The following is a 19,271-nucleotide window of genomic DNA, read 5'->3' on the forward strand; positions in this document are numbered from 1 at the left end:
AGTCAGACCATATGATCTCTAAGGTCTCCTCTAGTTCTACAACAGTGATCCCATATTATTCCTACAGGACTTTTTTCTCCAAGATTTATAATAAACTCTCTTCTTTGATTTATAATGAAACTAGAACATTTTACTCATCAAATGACTGTGGCATGATCAGTAGAGAATTCACACTATTATTTTATAAATGTTTTGGAATTTGTGTTTAAATTTGTTTGAAAATATTATTATACTGTTATAATCTTATTATAACTGTTTGAAAACAGGCAAGTTTTTGAAAACGACAGTCATGCATTGTGAGTGAGTGAGTGAGTGAGTGTGTGTGTGTGTGTGTGTGTGTGTATTAACTCAGGCAACCAAACTATAAGGCAGAGCGGCCTTTGCAAAGTCAAGTGTTCTACCAAAGCCAATTATTATTGTTACTATTATTGTTATAAAAAATAAATGGGAATTATAAAACGAGTAAATGTTTTACTTATTTCTTTAAAAGTCAATATTTACCCATTTAAAAAAAAGAAATAGAACATTTTCTGTCTTATCTCAATGTTTTAATTTGCTCATTAGATATAAGGATGAGTCACTAAAGTAAACCTAAAAATATCTTAATACTTTCAGAAATGCAAGTAAATGTCAGCTTTATATTACAGATGCTAAGAGTGCTTTGTATTCAGACACAGTAATGAGGTCATGCAGTAATGCTTCCATTGTTGAAAATTTATTTATTGCAACTTCAAGAAAATATTTTAAACATTTCTTGTTACTTCACTATTAGTTTTTTCAGTAATCTACATACTTTCTGCTGGGACAGACTGAGGTACAACCTAAAAGTAGCATACCAGTAAGTGCTTCATAATAACAAAAAAAAATATTATTTTATTCAACAATCAGTTTACTGGGACATAGTTCCTATCTTCCATGGGACTGAAAATCTAATTGGGGATGGTTTTAATAAAACCCTGGATGGTCTCATAGAATCAAAGATTTACGGTTAGAATGGATGTCAGAAGTCATCTAGTCTACCTTCTTTGTACAGAGGAGAAACCTGAGCTACACAATGAGAATGAGGAGCTTGCTCAGGCTAACAAAAATAAGTGGCAGAGGTGGAATCTGAATCCAGGTCCTCTGAGTTCAAATTCAAGCTTTGTCCACTACATATGCTGCCTCAAATAAGTGGAAATTTAATAGGGATATATGTATGCTCTTCAATTGGGTAAAAAGTAATCTGTTTCACAAGAATAAGATCTGGAGAGGCTTGGCTAGACAGCAGTTTGAAAATTATCTGCAGATGCTAATGAATTTCAAGCTCTGTATGAATGAAAAACATGATCTAGGCTAATATGAACTTGAGCAACATTAAAAGAGGCACAGAATCCAGGACTAGAATGGCAATAATCTTGCTGTCTTCCGCTGTGGTCAGACCACTGTGGAGTACTATATTCAACTCTGAATGCTCCATTTTAGGAAAGATCCTGACAAGCCAGAAAGGATTCAGAACAGGGCAGCCATGATGCTGATGGGACTCTATTAATGCTAGAGTAGGACTGGTTGAAGGAACAGGGGATGTTTAGCCTAGAAAAGGAAAGACTTATTTGTGGACATGATAGTTCATTCCAAATAGTGGAAGGGCCATCAGGTGGCTATGGGGTTTGACTGGTTATATAGCACTGGGAACAATAGATGGAAATTACAAAGAGGAGAATACGGGCTTGATGCAAAGAAAAGCTTCCTAACAATTAGAGCTTGTTTAGGTACCAGCTGGCCTTCACAGACTTTGAGGCCCATTGCAATGCTGAGTTTCTATGATTCTGAGTTAGGCAGAGTTAAATTCTAGCTACTAAATTATATCCACTTTTCACAGCACTTCAAGATGTATAAAGCACTTTCCTCATAATCTTATGGCATAGGTAGTGGAGTTATCATCACCATCCTAATTTTAAGGATGAGGAACATGGAAGCTTTGAGAAATCCAGTGAATCGTCCACAGTCACACAACTAGGAGGTCTTACAGCTGGGACCCAAACTCGGGTATTCTGACTGCAAGTGCAATGTTGCTTCTACCACATGCACTATCTTGTTTGCCTCATCTGAGCTGCTCTGCACTCATTCAGCAACATTACAAAAGTAAGATATTCATTTGGCATGGCAGTCAAAGCCCAACCTATTTTATGTTTATTCCTGTAGCCCTGCAAAAAACCTCATTTATGTGGATAGTCTACCCACCATCAGGACTCTGACATGACCTTGTGGTGCATGTATTTGCCACAAACATTAGTTCTGGGGCACGTAATAGTATATTCTGAAAAGGGCCTTATGTCCCTTTTAAACAATTAGCTCTTCTACATTTTCTAATCAACAATGAAACTTAATACTGTAAATGAATGGGAGTTGTATTCATGGAGTAAAGCAGAATAGAGTTGCTGTTTTTTTAGTTTTTAACTTAAGTGGCAGAGCCAGGATTTTTTTGGGGGGAGAGGGGGTGGGAGAGGCAAGTCAGGGTTAAGTGACTTGCCCAGGGTCACACAGCTAGTAAGTGAGCAGAACAGTTTTAAGAGATTCTAGGGGCAGCTAGGTGGTGCAGTGGATAGAGTACTGGCCCTGAAGTCAGGAGGACCTGAGTTCAAATCCAGCCTCAGACCAAACACTTGACACTTACTAGTTGTGTGACCCTGGGCAAGTCACTTAACCCCAATTACCTAAAAAAAAAAAAGGAATAAAGAAATTCTGAAAATAGAAACATCTTCACAGTGAAGTCCCAGAACACAGCATAACAGAACTGCTTAGGTAGGAAGTTCTCTTGAATCTGTTACAGATTAAAACTACACAATATGAGCACAATGTCTATGAAGTAGGCACTTCATAAATGCTTATTAAATGAATATTGGAACAATATTTGCATTTCACCTGTCTGATTATTTATTTTTTAATGTCAAACTAAATAGTGTACAAACCCTCCTCTGGAGAGAGGTTTGTGGACAAATAATGCTCACCCTTGTTACCCTTAAAAGAATGTCCATCATGTGGTTGTCTGCTCTGTGACCTGGCTATGTGATAACTCTCATTTTGGGATCAACCATTAGACTCATGATCTGGGTTTTCAGGTTGGGATCAAACGGTCAGGGCTTGTCTACCAGTGGCAGATATTTGTCTGATTTCACAACTGGCAAACAACTCTCACTGACATACCATGAACATTTGATCTCAACACACACAAAATTAAATTGGATATCTAACATTCTAAGTATTCCTTATTAATCATTAAAAGAAGATGGGCCAGAGCCTTATTTTTGTGTAACTACTCAACAGGGTATAAGTTCAGTATTTGGGGATAGCCATTAACCCTTTCCAGGCAGGACAGTTGAATAACACAATGGTTTGCAAAACTGTCTCATTCTAGAGCTCACTTCAGGGAGGTAAAGATAGGGAAAGGCCTTCTGTACCGACCATTCCAACTTATCATGAAAGAGAAAAACTTCATCAGAACTAAATGGGAAAAAAGCACTGCTGTCAATATCAGTGAAGTATAACTTGTTTTTAATATAATTCACTCGTGCCATAACTGAAAATATAGGTATAGTTCATATTTTAAACATGACTACATGTTGAAAATCACTGGCTTTGTGCATGGAAAACTTTTTTAATTATCCTAGCAGCTTCAAAGAGGAAATACATGGGCATAATAGTATACTCTTAATGGAACTGTGGAACTAGATCAGCCACTCTGGAAAACAATTTGGAACTAGGTCCCCAAAGTCACTAAACTATGCATATACCCTTTGACTCAGTGATATTGCTAGTAGGTCTATATTCCAAAGAGATCAAAGGGAGAGCAAGATGATTTATGTATACAAAGATATTTAAAGCAGCAAGGTGGCACAGTGGATAGAGTGCTGGCCCTACAGTCAGGAAGACCCGAGTTCAAATCTGGCCTCAGACACATAACACTTACTAGCTGTGTGACTTGGGGGAAGTCACTTAACCCTAACTGTCTCACCAAAAAAAAAAATTTTTTTTTTTACAGATGTTCTTTCTATAGTAGCAAAGACCTAGAAACTATTCTCTATCAACTGGACAAGTGGCTGAACAAATCATGGAACATGGATGTAAGGGATTATTACTGAGTGATGAGAAATAATGAAAGAAGCAGTTTCAGAGAAACCTGGGAAGACATATGAAATGATGCAGAGTGAAGTGAGAACTAGGGTAATAATTTACATAGTAAACAACAATATTAAAAAGATAAAAACTTTGAATTTTGATCAATGCAATGGTCAGCAATGATTCCAGAGGACTGATGATGAAGCATGCTATCCTCCTCCTAAGAGGTGAGGTGATATATTCTCTGAAGACGCAAAATGAGACATACATGCAAATGGACGTGGCCAACAGGTGGATTTATTTTGTTTAACTATGTTTACTAACTAGAAGGATTATGGGGAGAAAGGACTAGGGGAGTGGAGGAATGGAATCTAGTGATAGGGTTCTCCCCCTTCCAAAAAAAGAAAGAAAAACGGTCATAAAAGCATTCAAAAATGCACAGAGAAGTTCAAAAGGAAACATAAGCAGAATAGCTGTGAAAGTAACAAGTTAAATTTATTACATACTTTTAAAAAAGCAAAAGCAATATGTAATAGAATGCATATAATACATGTAATAGAAACTTGCAATTTCATATATATTCCTCTTTCTCTGTTCTGCTCTGTATGAGGAAATGTTCATTTTTTTCCCTGTAAATTCAGAATTTATTTTTTTAAAGTTAATGCATGCACTCTAAAAAAGCTTAACTTACAGCCAAAGTAGCATGTTGTGACAGAATATAAGACATATACCAAACAGTTTATATTTTTAGCACACCGAACCTTAATGTAGAGACATAATCTCAATATTTAAATACCTTAAAGGACATAATTTGGAGACTGAATAAGCCTCACTAAAAACAAATATAAATGACATAGCACTGTTGTATGCCCATAAAAATAAATGAGTTTTTATTTTATCAACATTTCTAAATAAAGAAGATTTTTAGGACAATTATTTTTCTACTTTAAAATTAAAATAAAGAAATAGGGCATGTTTCTAGAATATCTGATGCATTCTGAACCTTGTGTTCCCCTTTAACTCACACTAAGAGCATTAACCATTCAAATAGTATTATTAAGTTTAAAAAAAAAAGTCTGGCATATTACCCCTTTTCCTTTGAACCTCTGAGTACCAGGCTGCTCCAGGACCCCATAACACAAGTACAAAATGTTGGTCTTGGACCTGTTCTACTGTTAAAATAATTTTTCTTTGCTTCTGTCCTCTGTAACCATATACTGCCTCTGGAAAAACAACAAGGGTATTAGTTTTATTTGACTTAATTGAAAATTTTTTCTTATTTTCCTAAGTCTATAATTTAACTCAAACATAGATTAGACAAGGGGCAGCTAGTTGGCATACGGGCCCTGAGTCAGGAGGAACTGAGTTCCAATCCAGCATTAGACATTTACTACATGTGTGATCCTGAGTAAGTCACTTAACCAACAACAACAACAACAAAAAGCACAGGAGACATACTTTGTCATACTAATGCACTGATCTTGGAGGTGTTAATTAGTACAACCACTTTGTAAAGTAGTTTGTAATTATGCATAGAAGGTGACTGAAATGTCCATACCCTTTGACCTAGAGATTCCACTGCTAGGCATTTACTCCAAGGAAGGCGCTGACAAAAAGAATGGCTTCATACACACCAAAATAGTAATAGCAACACTTTCTGTAGCAGCAGAGAACTAGAATGATGATCCATCTTCTCATCCTGGGCATTTTAAGTGGCTGTCCCCCATGCCTGGAACTCACTCTCTCCTCTTCTGTACCACCTGGTGTCCTTCAAATCTCTTCCTGGAAGCCTTTCCAGGTCCTCTTTACTTTTAGTGCCTTCCCTCTGAGATTCTCTCTAATTTATTCTGTACTTACCTTATTTGTACAGTTATTTGCATGTTGTCTTCCCCACTAAAGATTGTGAGCTCCTTGAGAGAAGTGACTATATTTAGCTTTTCCTTTTATTTTCAGATTTTAGCACAGTACCCAGCATGTAGTAGATGCTCAATAAATGCTTGTTGACTTGTCAATTTGGAAACAAAGTAGATGCAAATGATTGGGGAATGGCTTAAAAAAACACAGTGTGGTATATAAATGCAATAGGATATTACTGTGCTGTTAAAAAACAGCAAAAATTATGAATAAAGAGAAACATGGAAAGACTTGCATCAACTGATACAAAGTGAAGGAAGGCAAGACAGGAGAAGAATACAAATAACATTAATTAAAAAACACAAAACAACTGAAAATGAAATGTAAAATTGCAATGAGCAAGCTTGACTCCAAAGAAGAGATATGGAGAGATAGGAAAAGACATCTCCTCTACTCCTTTGCAGATGTGTTGGAGGGAGCACAAACATGGAACATTACATAAAGGAGGTTTGTTGAATTTGAATTTTTCCCTTTTTTAAAAGAAATTTTTACTATGAGGGATAGCTTCTGAAAGAGGAGGAAGAGAGATACAGGGTAAATCTAGGCAACATAAAAACAAAAAATATCAATAAAAATCAACTTTAAAAGACACATGTTGCATTTTCAGTTTTTACTTCCATTTTTATGGAAAGCTTCCTTAATCTAGATGTTTAGCATATGCTTGAAAAGTATTGATTCTTGAGAAAGTATTATTATCAACCCTTCCAATGAAGGATCACAAGTTGATTTACCTGTTAGTATTGTGACACTGACAACTTTTAGTACTGAATGGACTAATGTGTTTGGATGAAGCTGGTCCAATTCTACATACTGTATACTTTCCAATTTCTGAGGATGTCTGAAAGGAAGATCTACGATGTAGGAATACTTTGAAGAGATATACCCCAATAAATCTTGCAGAACTGTAACACTGACTATACAGGAATCTAAAAAAAAAATCATAAAGATGACGGAAACATCAGTCTATTTTGAGAACTCTATTTTGGTTGCACAGTATTAGACAAAAAGTAAATGATCCTATTCTGGGTTCTGAACTACATTAGTATTTCTCTTATTACAGAATATCCAGTTCAGCTTAAATATGAAAATAAAGCCTTGAACTTATATAAAACTGGCTTCTAATGCTGACTTTCCTATTTCTTTTAACTCACAGTCAAGCTCAAAATTTCAGTTACTTCTTATAATTCCTTGACAAGTGATTGTTCTTTCACTCCTCAGGTATCTCCAATCTCCACTGTTACCAACCTAGTTGAGAACCTCATTATTCTCACACTAAGACTACAGCAACAACTTTTTAATTGATCTCTCTGCCTATAGCCTTTCTAGCCCCTCAATCTATCCTGTGTATCACCACCAGATTAATCTTCTTACAACACCATCAGCCCTCTGCTCTTTATCTTCAGTGGCTACCTCCCTGGAAAACATTCAAATTACTTAGCTAAGTATTCAAGGGTGTCTACAAATGCAGCCCTCTACTCTGAAGCATATGTCCTCAATGTGCCTTATTACCTGGAATAACCTAAATCCCTGCTTCCCATCCCCCAAATCTTATAGTACTCAGCTGAAGTCTCTCCCGTTTCATGAAACCTTCCTGATCCATCCAAGTCACAACGGTTTCTCCTTCTTTCTGAACTTACTGCTCTTATTGTTAATATCTTCATTCAGCAACTGATATATATTGCTTTGTGATATTATATTGTTGTTTTGTACTGTTATTTATATACCACACTCAATCAGAATTTAAGTTGGTGGGCAGGAACTATGTCCCAATAAACATTTTACTGACGGCTAATATAATATTTTTGGTATAAAGTACTCACTTCATGGTACTCAGCTTTCTAAACTGCACCTCAACCTATTCCAATGCAAAGTATGCCAATTATTAAGGGAGATAATAATAAAACAACATACAAATGCTCATGTTATCTTCAAGAAAGACAGTAACTAAATTTTCAATTTTTGTAGATATTATTTAACTACAACGGGAACACTGCTACATATCCTCATTACAACGTCTGAATACTGAGTACTCAGTGTTCATAATGCAAAGTTAAAATCATCTGTTTCTTAAATAAAAGTATTTTAAAGCTATTTTTAGGCTCATTTTAGTCACTCAGCACAAGATCTAATGAACAAAGTAAAGCCAAGTGAAGGTGTTCTATTTCTTTTTTTTTACCGGATGATGGAATATAGATTTTTAATGAGTGAAGTAAGACATTAATTTATGGTTTTATAATAAATTCCCATTTACTCATCTTAACAACAATAGCAGTAATGGTAATATCTGACATTTATTTAGCACATTAAAGTCGGGGGTGTATTTTACAAAGGCTGCTCTGGCTAAGTTACGTATAGCTTTCCAGGAATCAAGCCACACAATTTACAACTGGGCTCAAAAATCTCAGTTATTTTTTATTGTCCCTTGATGATAAATCAAGAAACAAATGATAAATGGAATAGTAATTCTTAAAAACATTGATAATTTTGAAACAATTATAATAAGACACATCAGAATCTCTACTGAACACACTACAATCACTAACTGGTACTGCAGAAGGCACTTCTCATGAATGTAAATTATTACTATATAGCAGTGTATATAAGCTTCCAAAATGCTCTAGAGATTGCCTTTTAAAGAAAATCCCTGGAATAAGTTTGCTTAGTTGCCATTTTTTTCTTTCTCATGAAAGCAGAATGCAAAAGAATTCCAAGACATATTCCAAATAAAAGAACATTTGTTGTTAGGGATGTAATAGAAGGGATTCCTGAAAGTGCTGTGATGCTTGGCTAAAGTCTCTTCTAATTCTAAAATCCAGTACAGATGTTGTAAGTGAAGCTGTTTAAAGCGTGTTTGTGAACTAAGTGTTTTTACGCCTAAATTTGTATGAGGACATTAATCACAGATTATGAATTTCTTGGAGGATAATCCTCGGACTAGAAACAATAGAAACAAATAGAACAAAACTGGCAAAGAGGAAGTGAAATCCGAAATGACTTTTAGGGCTATCTGAAAGTAGGCCTACCTTGGGAAGTAGTGAATTTCTCTCCCTGGAGGTCTTTGAGCAAATGTCAGATTACCATTTGTCACCTATGTTATAGGTGGAATTCTTTTTCAGAAATGGTTTGGATTAGATGGCCTTGAATATCTCTTTCATTTCTGAGATTCTGAAATTCTCATGTTTCCAAATTATACTTAATTTTACTCTGCAACAACAATGCATTTATTTCTAAATGCTATTAAGGACTGAGCCAAAAACAAACTGTTCAAGTGCTGCCACCTGCAGGGAAAATTTACAAAACTAGTTTTGCCTGGATAAAGAACAATACAGAAGGTAAACTTCATTAAAAGCCCTTCCCTCCCCAATCTTCCAGTATTTCTTTTGTCATTAAAAAAAGCCTTAATAGTATTATATATCTTTAACTAAAAACCAGTACAAATTGTTCCTTTTTTAAAATTACCATATTTTGTAGGCTACATCTCCCCCTTCAAATTATGTTTATTTAAAATAAACAGTGCAGCTTATAAACAGTGTTATTTTTCTTATCTAATATCTATGTGCTTTGCTAAAATCCTATATTTATGTCTCATTAAATTGAGGATAACTTTTTTTTAAGGCAATTATGGTCAAGTGACTTGCCCAGGTTCACACAGTTACTAAGTACCTGAGGCCAGATTTGAACTTAGGTCCCCCTGACTTCAGGGCTGGTGCTCTATCCACTGTGCCATCTAGCTGCCCCTTAATTTTGGGTTTTTAAAGGCTTTTTTGGGGAAGAAAACTGGAAAGTCTTCAAACAGAGTCCTAGAAGCAGACCATATGTATTATCTAAAAATGTGCCTCACTAATGAGCCTCAGAGGGGTTCACCCCAAGGCAGGATATAAAGTGATGAATTTTCAGCTACAGTTAACTCTTGAAGACTATCTACTAAATTGTAAAAGGGCTGCAATCTCTGTTGGTGGAGGGGATACTCACACTGACAAAATCGTGTGTGTGTGTGTGTGTGTGTGTGTGTGTGTGTGTGTGTGTGTGTGTGTGTGTGTGTGTGTGTGTGTGTGTAACTATTACTGTCTGATCAAGGTTCTGCGAATTCTAGCACAGGTGTTAAGCTTTAAGAGCTTAAAAAATCTGCACTTAGACTTTTGGGACACCCGGTATAAAGAATCACTAAATTTAAAGTTTCAAACCCTCTGACCAACTAGTTCTAATCACCCATCTCCAGAAGCTAACTACTTGAAAAATTTATGCAAAATAGAAAAACTAGTCACAGTCTGAGGTACAGTACAGTGATCTGCATCAAAGGTCAATAACTTTCAAAGCAGTTTTTAAGGCAGAGCATATCTAAAAGTTTATATGAAAAAATAGGATTACATATTGTACATAATCAGCAAATTAAAGAGCTGAAAGAGCAATGTAGTTTTTAAAAAAATCATTTCATAAACTTTTAGAACCTACAGAATAAAAAATATTCTAATAATTATAGAAATATCAAATCATCAAAACACTATTACATATTTAGCCATATTTTTCTTTGCCTTCTTTTTTATTATTCCTTCTAAAAGAAATTTGATTACAACAAATTTGTAAAAACGTTAATTTCTACCTACAAAAATGAAGCAAAAAATGATAGTGAAGCCAATTTAACATAAATTTTGCATTTTTAAACTGAAATTGTTTTTACATTTTGATATACTTCCCAACAAACATCAAAATGAACCCCATTACAAAGCACGTTCCCTGAAAAAGTTAATTTATCTGTTGTTAAGAGTTATGTGTTTCTGATGCACTGCTGGAGTTGTGAACTGATTCAACCATTCTGGAGAGCAATTTGGAACTATGCCCAAAGGGCTATAAACCTGTGCATACCCTATGACCCAGCAATACCACTACTAGGTCTGTATCCAAAGAGATTTTTTTAAAAAAGAGGGGGAGGATAGTACAAAAATATTTATAGCAGCTCTTTATGGTGGCAAAGAATTGGAAACTGAGTGGACACTCATGAATTGGAGGATGGCTGAACAAGTTATGGTATATGATTGTAATGGAATACTGTTGTGCTATAAGAAATGACAAGCAGCCTGATTTCAGAAAAACCTGGAAAAACTTATATGAACTGATTCAAAGTTTATTGAGTAGAACCAGGGGAACATTGTACACAGTAACAGCAAGATTGTACAATGAAGAACTGCAAATGACTTGGCTATTCTCAGCAATACAATGCTCTAAGACAATCCCAAAGGGCTCATGATGAAAAATGCTACCCACATTTAGAGAGAGAACTGATGCCGAGTCTAAATGCAGATCAAGGCATACTATTTTTCACTTTATTTTTTTCATGGTTTTGGGGGAAGGAGTTGTGTGTCTTCTTTCACAACATGACTAACGTGGAAATAAGTTTTGCATGACTGCACATGTACAACCTATATCAAATTGCTTACTGTATTAGGGAGGGGGGAGTGAAGGAAAAGAATTTGGAATTCAAAATTTTTTTAGAATGAATGTTAAAAATTTTCTTTACATGTAATTGGGAAAAAATTTTATTTAAAAAAAAAGTATATGTCTTTTAACCTCGACAGTTATGGTACTAACAATGACTAATGCATCTGACCAAGCTCCAGTACCATTTTTTAACCATTTAAAAATACAAAGAACCTGGCAAAGAAACCATTATGTTCATGATATATCTTACATTCTTTAGGCTGGACAGATGAGCAACTCCCCAGATTCAATAACTGACTTGTAAATGTAGACCGCAGTACTGTTTCTCTGTACCACTGGTCATCATGTATAGTAACATCTGGGAAAAAAGAAATCAAAAGAACATCAATTGAATGCATTTAGAACCTGTAACTACTTTTCAACTACCTTTCAAGATATTTGTTCTTAATCTGTTGGGATCACATCTGAGTATTATTTTAGGTCACAACCCCTCTACTTTGTCCCTCATTCTTTTTTTTTTCTTTTCTTTTGCTCTAGTCTGATGAAGAGGTTTTTTGCCAAGGCTAACTCCTTCTCCTTGGGTCCTTAATCCTATTCCCTCCCATCAGTTGTCAGAACTGCCCTTTTGATCATTCTCTATCTTTAATCTTTGGTTTTTCTTTATCCCTTGGCTCCTTCTTATGCCTAAAACAACCAAGTTCTCCACAATTCCTAAAAACAAACAAACTGGGGCAGCTAGGCGGCACAGTGGATAGAGCTCTGGCCTTGGAGTCAGAAGGCTCTGAGTTCAAATTCAGTCTCAGACACATGACACTTACTAGCTGTGTGACGCTGGGCAAGTCACTTAACCTTGACTGCCTCACCAAAAAAAGCAAAAAACAAACAAACAAAAATCTGTCTACTGCTAAATCAGATAGCTTTTTCACAAGCTTCATCTTACTTGACTCTTTATGTGGCTTTTAATACTGTTTGCCTCCTCCTTCTCATAACAAACATTACTTATTCTATGCTGGTTTTCCTCTTTCCCGACTGTGACTTGTCAGTTTCCTTTGCTGGATAATTATCAATTTATCCATCTCCCACTGGGGGGGGGGAGGGTGCTCTATTCTGAATTTCCCTCTACATCTTCTCTAGGTGATCTTATCTATTCCCATAGGTTCAATGAACATCTCAGTGTCAATAACTTTCAAATATTTACTATCCATATCTAAGATTCCTCCAGTACAGATGTCACTTGTAATATCCCATGGTGGTCTTTGTCAGGATCAAATGAAATAATGTATAATTCTTTGGAAACCTTAAAAAGGCTATATAAATGGTGGCTATTATAAGTAATGTTTACTGATTAAAATTCAAACTCCTTTGCGTGGGATTTGAGACTACCCCAGGCTACCTTTATATTCTTATCTGACTAGGCTGCTCTTTTCCCAGAACATACCCTTCACCTTTCCCATCTCCATGCCTTTTCTTTAAAAACAAAAACACAAAACGTGTTATTGATACCTTTTGCCTTTATATCACAGCTGTTTCTTTGGGAAATGAATGAACCTTCTTTTGCCACCAAGAAAAGCAAATTAAGCAAAAACATCAGACACAATGATTTCAATCTGATAATATGTACAACATTCTGTCCTGAGAGCCCCTAGGTTCTCCTCTAAGAAGAAGGAGCTACATTTCATGATCTGTTCACTAAGACCATTGATTTTTCAATTGGTTGGAGTTTTGTTGCTTTGGTGATTTAAGAAAAAAAAATTACATTGCTGTAGTCATCGTGTATATTCTTTTGATTTTGCTTCTGTTATTCTTTATCACTTCATACAAATCTTCCCATTCTATGCCCTTCTCAAGCTTTCCAGGATGTCCCAAATGTTTTCCTTTATCCCTTTATGTGCAGAATTTCAAACTATTCTTTATAATTCTTCTCAAATACTACACCTTATCTTCATTTATCCTTACATGATCTTCCCAACTGGTAAAAACCTTGTCTCCTGCCCTTATACAGCAGTTGGTGTTGAAACTATCTAAAGAACATATGTAGTATTATATGTTACTGTTAACTGTGTTTGTGTTTTATTCCCCTACTCTATGGGCTCTGTAGTGGCAGAAATCATTTAAAATTTGTCTTTCTCCCAATATTAAGCATTGCTCTGCAAAGTAGGAACACAAATAGATAAACAGAGAAGAATTATGTTTGGGCTTAGAAGAGAAAAGTGATGGGAAATGAATCATGAGGTACATATGGTTGGAAAAAGAGTTTTAGTGAAATAAAACAACTGCTAATACCACAAGGCTCTCACCTGTTAGTAAAATTATATCTCCAGGAAATACCGTTAGCATACCAAAGGCAGTATTACGCCACAGCACAACCTTCTTCTTAATTTCTGATTGGTCAGTTACTGTAGTAGTTGCCAAAGGAACTTTACAGCCAGAATTTGGTCCTGTTTTTATGTGTACTTCCTTCACGTGACATGGATGTAAGGCCATAACCAAACAATTATATCTCTGGCTTTTGCAAATACAGTTTTTAAGCAGAGATGTTTTTTTTAAGAACTTGCCAAACCTAAATACATCTCTTTCAGGAGAAACTCTGGAAGAGATTTGATGGGCATCTGAAGAACAAACTGACTTAATCCTCTTGGGTCCCTGGAGGGATTCTGATACAGTGCTCGAAGGACCTGATTTATCTTCAGATGTTCGATTTCTTTTAATAGAAACTTTACAGAAAGTACTTTGTTGGGAACACATTTTTCTTGTGCTAAATGACTCAAAACAAAAATCCTCTGTAGGCTGTTGTTCATCAGGAGTTTTGAAAAGTTCTTGAGATCCTATATTTTCTTTGGTTCCTTTGTTACAGCTTAAGGGAGTGAGGTTGCTTGTTGGCTCAGGACAATTAGGACTAAAAAGTTCAAGGGAGCTTGCTTGATTTGGTTCATCCACAAAATTACTGAACTTTCCTAGTCTCATTTCCCTACAACTTTCCTTTGGTTCTGGTTTCATGCTGGTAGTTCCTTTATTTGGAAAACTTTGTTCTTTATCCAGGCTTTGGGCTAGAAAGGCTATCTTGCTTGATGTCATAATACTAAGAAATTCAATGTCTGCTGATGTACTGAAGCTCGAGGTCTTCCTTATTACTCCCTTAGACTCTGGCTCACCTGTTGTTTGGGGAGAAAAGAATCCTGGATAATGGTTTACTGTCTCATGATTTTTTGATGGCATATGATCACTTTCTGCAGCTTCTGGTTCTATATTAATCTGCTTAGTACTGCAGACCAAATCCCAGATATCAGAATAATCCTGATTTATTGGTTGGAAATTTTTTCTTAAGAGATTGTGGAAACAGGAATTTGATTCAAATTTCTTCTGCTGGTCTGTGATTTTATTATTTTCATTCACAGGATAATGACATTTTCCTTCATTTAAATGCTGTTGAACTCTGCTTTCAAATCCAGGTATTTGCTTATTATAGTAGGCTATATCAATTGTCACTGAAGGATCACTATGGGATTTTATACACTGCGTTTCAGGAACACATGTTAAATAGTCATCACCACACCAAGATCTAGTTTTGTCCGAGTTCACCATAACATGTTCTTTAAGAGGAACTGGATGACTTGCATGGTGGTGTTCAAGATGACCATACTTGCATGCTTTAGTACTAACATTTAAAGAACGGTGATCATATAAAAGCTGAGTTACTTTCCATGGATCAGCACTGGTTGCTGAACAAGTTTGTTCTTGTGATACTGCTGCATTTGATGGAATAATTGGTGCTCCAAAGAAAATATGGATTTGAGGTATTTTACTCATGATTTCTAAGAAAAAAATGAAAATTTATGAATGTATTAATTCATTAAATGTTATATTAACTTCACAGTCACAAAAGTAAAAGACAATTAACTATAAATTTAAAACAACACCTAAGATTAATATAGAGAGTTTTAAGGTTTGCAAAGTATTTTACAAACATCTCACTTGATCTCAACTGAAATAAGAATTTTAAATTAACCAATAGTACTTATTGAGACTCTCAACTTTATTCCAACCTTCATAACCATCCAACCAACATATTTATGCTTAAAAATAAAATAATCATTGATAATATTCATTTAGAGCCTCTTGGTAAATAAAACACTGGCTTGCTACATTCATCCTTCTTTAATCAGTTTCATGATGTATACAACTCAATCTCATTTTAATAACAAGTTAGTTTTGTTTCTTTGTTGTTTTTTTAACCACCATTTGTTTAATTAGGTATAAACACCTAGGCTATACACAAAGATCATTTATCTGGATTATTTATGATAAGCCAAATAGTTCACATGCTCTCAAAATATGAACCAAACCAAAAAATCAAATAAATGACTGACTATTTCTAAATCCACATATCCTCAATTTTGGATTATCTGTTATCTTCTGTGCCCTTTCCCTGCTTAGAAACCTTTAGTGGTTCCCCCTCCGTTTCTTAAGAATTAAAAGATATGATTACTTGGCTCCTACCTCCCTTTCTAACCTCTGTTTCTCTTCACAAAATGTCATGTTCCAACCAAACTGAAGTCTTACCTGTTTCCTAAACTTTCCTCTCCATCTCTTGTTTCCTTGAATTTCAACAAACCATTTCCCATTCCTGGAAGGCATATTCCTCATTTTTACTTACATGGCACTTTATACCCATTATCTCCCTATCTCCTGCCCCCTCTCACCTCAGCAAAATGTAATAAAATCCGTGCAATCAAGAGAAGTTTCATTTCAATCTTTTTATCCTCAGCATCTAGCACAGTGCCTTGCACGTAGGAGATGCTTAATAATTGTGCTATAGAAAAGAATTGTATTATTCATATTTTAACACCCACTTAGCATAATCAAAAGTTGGCTATTTGGTTTAGAAAATTTTTTGATCTATAAATGTATGTAAAGTAAAAAATCAAGAATGCAAATAGGATTAAGAATAGGAACAATAACATGAGTAGCACATACTTTTTATTATAACTTGTTAATGTGATTGTTTTTATCATAGTGACTATGGCATCCGAAGACAACAATATGAACTTTTCAAAATTTTAAGGAACTGTATGTAGAAAATGCTAAATCTTCGTAAAAAGTAAAAACTGTAAAGGGAGGAATAGGTAACCAATTCCAACCAAATGGAGTGAATAAACTTTGAGAAAAATTAAACTTCAAGAACTTTAACTTTGCTTTCATATTCTTTAACCTTGATATGTTGCCGAAATAACTCCATGCTCTTGAATCTTTTCTGAGTAAATGTTTGAACATGAGAGTTGAGAACACTGGTGACAGCTGTTACTATTTTATTTTGGCAGTACTGATAATCGAGACAGGTTGTAATTTTCAGACAAATGATCGAGATGTCGCCAAAATTAGTGAGGCCGGATGTCAGTTTTTGACCCGCTACAAGTCAAGGAAGAATGAATGGCTATTAAAGTAAATACTATCTTTGATTACTGCACAACTTCACATCCACAACAAAGTTCAAAGCTATTCTTCATCAAATAGCTTTATTTCTAAAATGTGATTTCCTTGTTTGGCCATTAGAGGTCACCAAAGCACCCAACAAAAGTCTCCAAGTTCAGACTTGAAATAAAGGCCCACAGGAGCATGGCCTTAGAGTTAGAAGGCGTACAACAACAGCATCTAGTGCTTCATTTCATAGGTGGGGAACAAAGGCTTGGACAAGTCAGTGATCTGTCCACGTTCACACAGACAGTAAAATAGCAGAACATGTTCCGGCCAGGTCTTCTGATCTCAAATCTAGCAATCTCCCATTGTTTTTCACTGCCTCAAGTTTGTCACTTGATGCTAAATATTTTATTTGGAGTGGGGCTGTGTACAAATACATACAACAAATACAAGCCACAGAACTCTACCTCAGGAGTTTCTGAATATTTTTGGTAATGAAATTTTGATTAATATAGCAAGTGAAAAAGGTTTTTATAGGAAGTGTCTTCTCATCAGGCATGCTTAATTTATATTTTTTAAAGGTTAAAAGTTCTAAGGACTTTTAGATAGAAGGGCAAATAGTACCATGATATTTTAACTACAGCCTTACTGTAGTCATCTACTAATTTTCCCTGGAACTGAGAGACAGAGTTGTTTTTAATACAATTTTTATGACATATCTCATCATGACATGTCCTGCCCAGTTTGCAAAAACTGTTAGATTAAGCTTGATAAGTCAACAGGCTTCAAAAGAGTATTACCAGTAATACTGTTCAAGACAATAAACAAAATAAAGATCCCAATAGAAAATACCTTAAAAAAGAAAGGATCTGATGACTTTATTTTTATTATTTTGAAAAGAGAATGATAAAAAAAAACTAGTATACTTTTATCACATCCATAAAATCTTTATGAGAATGGCCTACACACTTGAAGTACCTTTGATGAAAACATGGGAGAGGAACAGCCAAGTTTTCATCAACTATTTTCTATAGCATGTGATAATTTCATAGCCACACAACTGACCGAAAAGTATAAAGATTAAAGATCTCACTTTATTTGCTGTTTACTGATAACAACAAAAAAAAATCTGACTTACTAGAGACAAATGCAGCATATATGTCTGTGGATCACAGAACACTAAGACCTCTGAAGAGTCAAAATTGTGGGTGACCTAAAGGATAATGGAGAGCTGCATGGCTTACAGTTCATTACCAATGACTTCTGTGCAAGAAGTATAACAAGATATGTCATCAAAGACATGTATAAGCTGAAAAGGAGATGGGCTGGTTATGTAGTGAAAATAAAGGATAACATATGTATGGCCTAAGTGTCATACTTATATTAAAGAAATATTATTTATATTTATATTATATAAAGGGAATGCCCTGGCTAGATCTACTTGGAAGAATTTAATGAACAGGATGAGAAGGCATGGATGGGTTATAAGCTATTCTGGTTGGAGTTCCCACATTAATGAGGGCAGATTTGTTATTTAAGTATTATGTAAGTATAATATCATTCTCTGGTCTCAGTTTAATAAACAAATGGTTGTTTCATTTTTATGAACAGTCTCTTTCCCAGAAAATATGGTAAGTAAATGAAATGTTTGTAGAACATTAGAGATCTAATGCAAGGTGGCACAGTAGAGTGCTGGGCCTGAAGTCAGGAACACTCATCTTAAGTTCAAATCTAGCCTTAGATATTTACTAGCTGTGGGACCCTGGGCAAGTCACTTGACCATGTTTGCCTCAGTTCTTCATCTGTAAAATGAGCTGGAGAAGGAAATGGCAAACCACTCCAGCATCTTTGCCAAGAAAATTCCAAATGATGTCACAAAGATCCAGACATGACTGAAACAAATGAAAACCCACAATCCACCTTCTACAATGACATCTTATAAAATTAATAAATGATAACAAGTGACCTCTTGAGGCCTCTCCTACATCTATTAAAACCTATTAAAAACCTGTTCTATGGTTTTTACAAGCTAGAAAGAAGGTTTAGGCAGAATGTAATGTAATTCAATTCAACAAATATCTATTAAAGTTCTATAAAACTCCCAGATCTCTCTACCCTACTAATGTTATGTCCAAGGTATAATGACAAAAATGAAATAGCTCCTGACCTCAAGACACTTGGGCTCTACTGGGGGAGAAATAACATGTACATAAGTAAACATGAAGTATAATCAAAGTTAACAGAAAAAATTTTCTAGAGAGTGCTAATGGGGGGGGGGAGAGATTCCAGCAGACTACTTCCTGCCCACTCCATGGTGAGTCGCCTGTACTCTAGTGTCCATCTCTGACCTGAACCTGGGCTCTCTGGACACTGGTTCCCTGAGTTTTAATGACAAGCATTCACTTTCTCTC

At 35.3% G+C, this 19,271-nt stretch overlaps 1 protein-coding gene across 7 annotated transcripts in view; it reads right to left on the reverse strand.

Moving 5' to 3' along the window:
• The window catches only part of SHLD2 (shieldin complex subunit 2), a 90,535-nt gene that overhangs the window by 18,753 nt on the left and 52,511 nt on the right, over positions 1 to 19,271 (reverse strand). For 5 of the 7 annotated variants that reach the window (XR_013485218.1, XM_078150920.1, XM_020996901.2 and 2 more), the window contains 4 exons: positions 13,743 to 15,257; positions 11,696 to 11,803; positions 6,741 to 6,935; positions 5,184 to 5,318 (listed from right to left, as the gene is read on the reverse strand). Coding sequence is in view for 6 of the 7 variants with exons in the window: in XM_078150920.1 (XP_078007046.1) it covers positions 5,184 to 5,318; positions 6,741 to 6,935; positions 11,696 to 11,803; positions 13,743 to 15,252 (1,948 nt within the window). In the remaining variant the exon portion in view is untranslated. The remainder of the gene's footprint in view (positions 1 to 5,183; positions 5,319 to 6,740; positions 6,936 to 11,695; positions 11,804 to 13,742; positions 15,258 to 19,271) is intronic. The other 2 variants (XM_078150919.1, XM_078150921.1) reach the window with 2 other exon arrangements.

Source organism: Phascolarctos cinereus, unplaced genomic scaffold, assembly GCF_003287225.1.
Source record: "Phascolarctos cinereus isolate Bilbo 61053 unplaced genomic scaffold, phaCin_HiC Scaffold_3;HRSCAF=262, whole genome shotgun sequence".
Lineage (NCBI taxonomy): Eukaryota > Metazoa > Chordata > Mammalia > Diprotodontia > Phascolarctidae > Phascolarctos > Phascolarctos cinereus.